This window comes from Scyliorhinus canicula, chromosome 7 (genome assembly GCF_902713615.1).
Source record: "Scyliorhinus canicula chromosome 7, sScyCan1.1, whole genome shotgun sequence".
Lineage (NCBI taxonomy): Eukaryota > Metazoa > Chordata > Chondrichthyes > Carcharhiniformes > Scyliorhinidae > Scyliorhinus > Scyliorhinus canicula.
This window is the reverse complement of record NC_052152.1, coordinates 116446459-116455324: the sequence shown is the minus strand read 5'-3', so window position 1 is coordinate 116455324 and position 8866 is coordinate 116446459. Positions and strand designations below refer to the sequence as shown.

The following is an 8866-nucleotide window of genomic DNA, read 5'->3' as shown; positions in this document are numbered from 1 at the left end:
GCATTGTTAATGTAAGCCTACTTGTGACACTAATAAAGATTATTATTTTTATATGAACTCCCTGGTAATTGAGGGGGTGCAGCCTCCCCCTGACTGGGAGAAGCTTCACAGTATATAAACCCTGGTCTAAGTGCAGGTCGGGGAAGCTGCCCATTCGGGCTGAGGAGTTGTCAAACTTGTGGTTATTGTGTATGGAGTAAATAAAACTTGCTCTTATCCAGCCTACTGAGCATTCCATTAAGTGTACTGCTGCAACACCCACATTGCATAAAAGAATAAAGAAAACAAAACATTTGTAGGAAGAAGCATGGGCCTCACGGTAGCATGGTGGTTAGCATCAATGCTTCACAGCTCCAGGGTCCCAGGTTCGATTCCCGGCTGGGTCACTGTCTGTGTGGAGTCTGCACGTCCTCCCCGTGTGTGCGTGGGTTTCCTCCGGGTGCTCCGGTTTCCTCCCACAGTCCAAAGATGTGCGGGTTAGGTGGATTGGCCATGCTAAATTGCCCGTAGTGTAAGGTTAATGGGGGGATTGTTGGGTTACGGGTATACGGGTTACGTGGGTTTAGGTAGGGTGATCATTGCTCGGCACAACATCGAGGGCCGGAGGGCCTGTTCTGTGCTGTACTGTTCTATGTCTATGTCAGTGTGCTCTTCCTGAGAGCGTGGTCGAGGCAGATTCAATTATGTTTCTTCAAAAGAGAAATTGGATCATTATATGAAGAGGAAATAATTTTGCTGGGCAATGGGGAAAAGGCAGTAGAGTGGTTGGCACGAGATGAGTTACTCTCTTGCAGAGAAGTGATAGGGACAGGTGAAGTTGAATGTCCTCCTGTGCTGTAACCATTCTTTGATTCTATTCTCTAAATGCAGATGACCGATTGGGATGTCAGGTGGTTCAATGGTGGTGCCCCTACCTCATCCCAAGGAGGAGGAAACATGCTAATGGCAGGACAAGGCATCCATGATTGACGAGAGAAGTCAACGACAGCATAAAAGAAAAAGCATACAAAATGGCAAGGATTAGTGGGAAGCCAGAGGATTGGGAATCATTTAAAAGCAAGCAGAGGGAAACTAAAAAAGCAATAAGGGGAGAGAAGATGAAAGTTAGCTCATAATATAACAGAAGATAGGAAGAGTTTCTTTCAAAATATAAAAGGTAAGACAGAGGCAAAAATAGACATTGGACCACTGGAAAGCGTGGCTGGAAAAGTAATAAATGGAAACGAATAAATGACAGACAAACTGAATAGTTACTTTGCATTAGTCTTCACGGTGGAAGACACCAGTGGGATGCCAGAGCTCCAGGAGAATCAGGGGGCAGAGGTGAGTGCAGTGGTCATCACTAAGAAGAAGGTTCTGGGGAAACTGAAAGGTCACCTAATTGACTAAGTCACCTGGACCGGATGGTCTACACCCCAGGGTCCTAAAAGACATAGCTGAGGAAATTGTGGAGGCAATGGTGGTGATCTTTCAGGAATCACCGGAGGCAGGAAAGGTCCCAGAGGACGGGAAAGTGGCAAATGTAACTGCTGTTTAAGAAGGGAGGGAGACAGAAGGCGGGAAATTATATGTTGGTTAGCCTGACTTCGGTCATTGGTAAGATTTTAGAGTCTGTTATTAAAGATGAGATTGTGAAGTACTTGAGAGTGCATGGTAAAATAGGACTGAGTCAGCACAGCTTTGTCAAAGGGAGGTCATGTCTGACAAATCTGTTGGAGTTCTTTGAGGAGGTAACAAGGAAGCTAGACAAAGGGGAACCAGTGGGCGTAATTTATTTAGATTTCCAGAAGGCCTCTGACAAGGTGCCACATAGAAGACTGTTAAATACGTTTAGAGCCCATGGTGTTAAGGGTGAGGTCCTGGCATCGATTGAGAATTGATTGACTGGCAGAAAGCAGGGAGTGGGGATAAAGGGGTCTTTTTCAGGGTGACAGCTGGTGACTCGTGGTGAACCTCAGAGGTCTGTGCTGGGACAACTTTTTACAATATACATTAATGATCTGGAAGAAGGAACTGAAGACACTGTTGCTAAGTTTGCAGATGATGCAAAGATCTGCAGAGGGACACGTAGTATTGAGGAAGTAAGGGAGTTGCAGAAGGATTTGGACAAGCTAGGAGAGTGGGCAATGAAATGGCAAATGAAATACAATGTGGAAAAGTGTGAGGTTATGCACTTTGGAAGGAGGAATTTAAGTACAGACTATTTTCTAAATGTGGAAATGCTTAGGAAATCAGAAGCACAAAGGGACTTGGAAGTCCTTGTCACGATTCTCTTAAGGTTAACGTGCAGGTTCAGTCGGCAGTTGAGAATGCAGATGCAATGTTAACATTCATGTCAAGAAGGCTAGAATACAAGACCAAGGATATACTTCTGAGGCTGTATAAGGCTCTGGGCAGACCCCATTTGGAGTATTGTGAGCCGTTTTGGGCCCCGTATCTAAGGAAGGATATACTGGCCTTGGAAAGGGTCCAGAAGAGGTTCACAAGAATGATCCCTGGAATGAACAGCTTGTTGTATGAGGAACGGCTGAGGACTCTGGGTCTGTACCCGTTAGAGTTTAGAAGGATGAGGGGGGTTCTTATTGAAACTTACAGAATACTGCGAGGCCTGGATAGAGTAGGCATGGAGAGGATGTTTCCACTTGAAGGAAAAACTAGAACCAGAGGACGCCATTTCAGACTAAAGGGACGATCCTTTAAAACAGAGATGAGGAGGAATTTCTTCAACCAGAGGGTAGTGAATCTGTGGAACTCTTTGCCGCAGAACACTGTGGAGGCCAAATCACTGAGTACATTTAAAACAGAGATAGATACGTTCTTGATTAATAAGGGGTATGGGAAGAAGGCAGGAGAATGGGGATAAGAATATATCAGCCATGTTTAAATGGCAGAGCACTCTGGATGGGCCGAGTGGCTTAATTCTGCTCCTACGTCTTATGGTCCTATAGTCTTATGAAATGAAAATTAAATGAAAATCACTTATTGTCACGAGTAGGCTTCAATTAAGTTACTGTGAAAAGCCCCTAGTCGCCACATTCCAGCGCCTGTTCGGGGAGGCTGGTACGGGAATTGAACCGTGCTGCTAGCCTGCCTTGGTCTGCTTTAAAAGCCAGCGATTTAGACTAGTGTGCTAAACCAGCCCCTTGTCTCAGTGCCGTGAGGCAGCTGTGCTAACCACTAGGCCACCATGCTGCCTAGTTTTATGCCTTTGGAAAGGAGCAGGAGAGTTCGCTAGTCAGCCAGAACCTACAGGAAGCGACGGCACAACACTGTGGTACTTTGCCAAGCATAACAATGGCCCAACACATGCAAGTCCATATTTGCCAATGCTCTCTTCGGGCATGGTACATGAACAGCGAGAGAGAGACAGTATTGAGATTAAACAGGATTAGAGAGCAGAGAATAGCTGGATTTTGAGGGTAAGGAGGGGCACCAGGTGAATCACTCTCTTGCTGGTACAGGATGGGCTGCTGCAACCATTCTATAATTCTGTTCTCTGAAGTATAATATTTGGATTAAGCAGGATTAGAGGGCAGGGAGCAACTGGACTCAGATGGAGTCAGGGGCCAAGGGAGTGTCACATACCAAGTATGTTACTCTCTTGCAGGGACAGGAAGGGCCAAATGTTTTGCTCTGGCATATTCAGTTTAAACAGGTTGAGCAAGCAGGGAGCGACTCAACTATGAATCGCAGAATTTTTGCAGTGCAGATGGAGGCCATTCAGCCTGTCAAGTCTGTACTAACTCTCTGAAATGGCACTCCCCTGCCTTATTTGCATAACCTTGCACGATATTTCCAGTTATCAACCCAATTTCCTTTCCAAGTCCTCGATCGAACCCGCCTCCATGTCCTTGTCCGAGGTTCGTTACAAACTTCAACCCCACCCACACCCCCGTGACATTTTTTTTCTCTCACATCACTTCTCCTTTTGTCCGTGATTTTAAATGAGTGACCCCTGGTTCTTGGGCATGTTCAGCTGGAGGGAGGGGAATGAGAGCGGTTGTGTGGTTCTCTTGTCGAGAGGGACAACCAGATGTGGGGTGGGCTGAATGGCCTCTGGTGAGGGGGTGTGGCCAAACTGCCGGCGTAGGGGCGTGGCCAGTGAACTGGATGATTGACAGGAGGACACCACGCCCCTCCTGATGCAATCGGTCACATGAGCAAGCAGCGTTTGGGACTGGATCCGAGACAGAGAGCAGCCAGAGGCCGAGAACGAGATACCCACGGGAGAGAAGACCCCCGAGAGAGTGCAGACGCCGACAGCCCTGTCCACAGCCACTGTCACCATGAGTTTTTACCGTCTGTTGGCCCCTCTGCTGTTGTTGGGTAAGAAAAGGCTTCAGGCCTCGGCCTGGCCTTGTGGAGCGGGCGGAGGTTCAGTTGAGAAGCTGGGCTGGAGGGTGCGTCACGCGCCGCTCGAGCTGTCCCCGCGCGTGGGGTGAGGAGGGGGCGCAGCGCGAGGACTGACCGTTACCCGGGTCACGTGAGATGTCCGTCACGTGAGGCGTGGAACCATCCAGAGCGAAAGACAATCCATCAGACGCGGTGTGACCTGGGATTGGGGAAAGGGGAAGGAGGAGGAGGATCCTCACACCTGGTGTGACCTGAGTGAGGGAGTGTAGGGGGAACCATCACGCCCGGTGTGATCTTGGACTGATGGAGGACATCATACCCGATGTGATCTGGGTGTCTGTTGGGGAGGGGGACATCAGCCCCGGTGTAAATTGGGGGGTGATGGGGAGCCAGCTCACCCAGTGTGATCTGGGGGTGAGGGGAGCCAGCTCACCCAGTGTGATCTGGGGGTGAGGGGAGCCAGCTCACCCAGTGTGATCTGGGGGTGAGGGGAGCCAGCTCACCCAGTGTGATCTGGGGGTGAGGGGAGCCAGCTCACCCAGTGTGATCTGGGGGTGAGGGGAGCCAGCACACCCAGTGTGATCTGGAGGGTGAGGGGAGCCAGCTCACCCAATGTGATCTGGGGGTGAGGGGAGCCAGCACACCCAGTGTGATCTGGTGGTGAGGGGAGCCAGCTCACCCAGTGTGATCTGGGGGGTGAGGGGAGCCAGCTCACCCAGTGTGATCTGGGGGGTGAGGGGAGCCAGCTCACCCAGTGTGATCTGGGGGGTGAGGGGAGCCAGCTCACCCAGTGTGATCTGGGGGGTGAGGGGAGCCAGCTCACCCAGTGTGATCTGGGGGGTGAGGGGAGCCAGCTCACCCAGTGTGATCTGGGGGGTGAGGGGAGCCAGCTCACCCAGTGTGATCTGGGGGGTGAGGGGAGCCAGCTCACCCAGTGTGATCTGGGGGGTGAGGGGAGCCAGCTCACCCAGTGTGATCTGGGGGTGAGGGGAGCCAGCTCACCCAGTGTGATCTGGGGGGTGAGGGGAGCCAGCTCACCCAGTGTGATCTGGGGGGTGAGGGGAGCCAGCTCACCCAGTGTGATCTGGGGGGTGAGGGGAGCCAGCTCACCCAGTGTGATCTGGGGGGTGAGGGGAGCCAGCTCACCCAGTGTGATCTGGGGGGTGAGGGGAGCCAGCTCACCCAGTGTGATCTGGAGGGTGAGGGGAGCCAGCTCACCCAGTGTGATCTGGGGGTGAGGGGAGCCAGCTCACCCAGTGTGATCTGGGGGTGAGGGGAGCCAGCTCACCCAGTGTGATCTGGGGGTGAGGGGAGCCAGCTCACCCAGTGTGATCTGGGGGTGAGGGGAGCCAGCTCACCCAGTGTGATCTGGGGGTGAGGGGAGCCAGCTCACCCAGTGTGATCTGGGGGTGAGGGGAGCCAGCTCACCCAGTGTGATCTGGGGGTGAGGGGAGCCATCACGTCCAGTGTGATCTGGGGGTGAGGGGAGCCATCACGTCCAGTGTAATCTGGGGGTGGGGGGGAGCCATCACGTCCAGTGTGATCTGGGGGTGAGGGGGAACCATCACGCTCAGTGTGATCGGGGTGTCATGGGGAGCCATCACGCCCGGTGTGATCTGGGGGTGAGGGGGTGCCATCACACCCGGTGTGATCTGGGTGAGAGGGGAAGCCATCACACCCGGTGTGATCTGGGAGTGAGTGGGAGGGGAACCTTAAACCCAGTGTGATATGGAAGGGAGCCCGTGTTCCCGATGTCGTTTTGGGTGGCCAGTGAATCCTGACACCCTGTGTTCTCAGAACTTTGAGAACCAGGTTGAATATTGAAGGTTCAGAGGGGAGGTGAGGAAGCAGGGAGGGTGTATGAAAAGTGCCTTGCAACTCATGTAAAAGGGAATCTCACAAGCTTCCGCAGGCATTTAAATAGCAAAACGGTATTAACAAAGGGCTGTAGAGCCTATTAAGGACCGAAAAGGGGATTTACATGTGTAGATAGAGGGCTTGGCATCTGTCTGGACCCAGGCCATGGCAAATATTATTATTAAAAAGGTGATTCAGACATAGAAGGGTTGATAAGGAGATGATACTTGGTACGTAAAGTTAATCTGATGAGAAGCATTCAAGGCTACTGAGGGAAGCGAGAGTGAAAATTGCAGGTGCACTGACCATAATTTTTCAGACTTCCCTAGACTTGGGCGGTGCCACGGACTGAAAAATTACAAAATTTGTATCCTTGATTTTAAAAAAGGGGTAAAGGTAAGCCCCGCAACTATAGGCCAATAGGTTTAACTTAAATGTTTCAGACAACATTAATAGTCACATGAATAAATGCTGGTTAATTAAGAAATACCATGCTGGATTTCTTGAGGGATAAATTGTGTGTAACTAACTTGCTGGGGGTTTTTGAGGAGGTAACACAGAGGTTCAATGAGGGTAATGCTGTTAATGTGGTGTACATAAACTGATCCAGTAGCTCACAACAGACATGTGAGCAAAACTGGCTGAGTGACAGGAAATAGAGTAGAGATTAATGGATATTTTTCAGACTGGAAGAAGATTTGTAGTGTAGTTTCCCAGGGGTCAGTGTTGGGACCCTTGTTTTTTCTGATATATATTGTACATAAATGGCTTACACATTGGGGAATGGGGGACAATTTCAAAATTTTGCAGATGATACAAAACTTGGAAGCATTGTAAGCTGTGAAGAAGATAGTGTAGAATTCTGAAGGAGCATTGAAAGATTGGTAGAATGGGTGGTAGATGAAGTTCTATGCAGAGAAATGTGAAATGGTTATTTTGGTTGGAAGAACATAGAGACAGTATAAACTAAAGGGTACAATTCTAACCTGGGTGTGTAGTGCATAAGTGATTTAAGGTGACAGGATAGGATGAGAGAGCAGTTCGTAAACTTAGGGGCAGCAGGGTAGTAGGGGCAGCAGGGTAGCATGGTGGTTAGCATAAATGCTTCACAGCTCCAGGGTCCCAGGTTCGATTCCCGGCTGGGTCACTGTCTGTGTGGAGTCTGCACATCCTCCCCCTGTGTGCGTGGGTTTCCTCCGGGTGCTCCGGTTTCCTCCCACAGTCCAAAGATGTGCGGGTTAGGTGGATTGGCCATGCTAAATTGCCCGTAGTGTCGTAATAAAAAAAGTAAGGTTAAGGGGGGGTATAGGGTGGATACGTGGGTTGAGTAGGGTGATCATGGCTCGGCACAACATTGAGGGCCGAAGGGCCTGTTCTGTGCTGTACTGTTCTATGTTCTATGTAAAGTACACAGTGTCCTGACTTTATTAATAGGTGTATAACATCCATGATCATGGAGGTGATAAACTTGTGTAGGATACTGGTTTGACCGCAGCTGCAGTATTGCGCCCATTTCTGTGTACCATGCTTTAGGAAGTGTTATAAAGAGAGTGCAGGAATGATTTACCAGAATGGTTTCAGGAATAAGGAACTTCGGGGAAGGGGGAAGCCTCACATCCAGTGTAATCTGGGAGTGGGGAGAACTTGGTAAGTGGTTTAATATGTCTTGTGGTTGTGGGACATGCTCATGTCCTCGGGTTACCATTATGTGCATCAGCTGCTTGATTTGTCTAGTTTACTTTGCCTCTTGTGTCTTGTCCCCTTCTTTCACTCTGCTCTTCCATCCTTGTGCTTTTTTATCTGGTAAATCAATTGCACTTTTTAACTTTTATGTTTCTGGCTTTAGATCTAGGCTTTTAGATTTCTCATTTATTCTAAGAAGATTGTTTTTCTATCTAGGGCACTCTGCAAATGGTTCTTGGTAATGTAATGGTTTTCACCTCTTAAGTTGTACTTCTAATGCTGAGCATTTGCTAATAACGGACCTTGTTGCCGTTAAGTACGCAATTGGTAGTTTGAAGTTCAGAATATGGAGACTCTCAACCAATTGTGTGAGAAATTTATCCATGAAACATTGTACCAGTATTTCACAAACAAGCACAGTGATCACGAGTGAGGTATTGTTAACTACATGGTCATAAGAGCAATTGTTCTTGCTGAGCTGGTTAAACTGCCTTTCATAAATGTGTACTTCGGATCTTGAGAGTGTGAAATTGTAAATTTAACAGAATTCTTGGATACTGCAAGCTAAGGAATTATATTATTGCGGGTTGTCTCACATCCTTTTTTTAAAAAGTACTTGGCACGTCATAACATTCAAGGCTATGGGCCAAGTGCTGGCAAATGGGTTTAGGTAGGCAGGTCAGCAGTTTTTATCGTCATTGTAGACTCAATGGGCTGAAGGGCCTCTTCTGCACTATTATTTTATGATTCTGTAACAATCCAGTTCAGAAGTGAGTAAGTAAAACACAAACTTAAAATGGGATAAGTACAGTATAAGAAGCATTCATGCTAAATTATATTTTAGTATAAGCTTGCAGAGACAGATACCTTTTTGAAGGTTAAAGATCTATAGTGTGCCAAGAAAAAAATTGGATAAAAAAACAGACTAAAAAACAGACTTAATTGGGTTCAATTTGGTTTAATGCTCCATTGT

The 8866-nt window shown here is 48.6% G+C and overlaps 1 protein-coding gene across 1 annotated transcript in view; it reads left to right on the top strand.

The window, feature by feature from the left end:
• The first annotated feature begins 4130 nt into the window (after nt 1-4130).
• LOC119969305 (lysosome-associated membrane glycoprotein 1-like) overlaps nt 4131-8866 on the top strand; it is a 52352-nt gene continuing 47616 nt past the window's right edge. Inside the window, exon 1 of the mRNA XM_038802757.1 lies at nt 4131-4326. Coding sequence (XP_038658685.1) covers nt 4287-4326 — 40 coding nt within the window. The 5' untranslated portion in view covers nt 4131-4286. The remainder of the gene's footprint in view (nt 4327-8866) is intronic.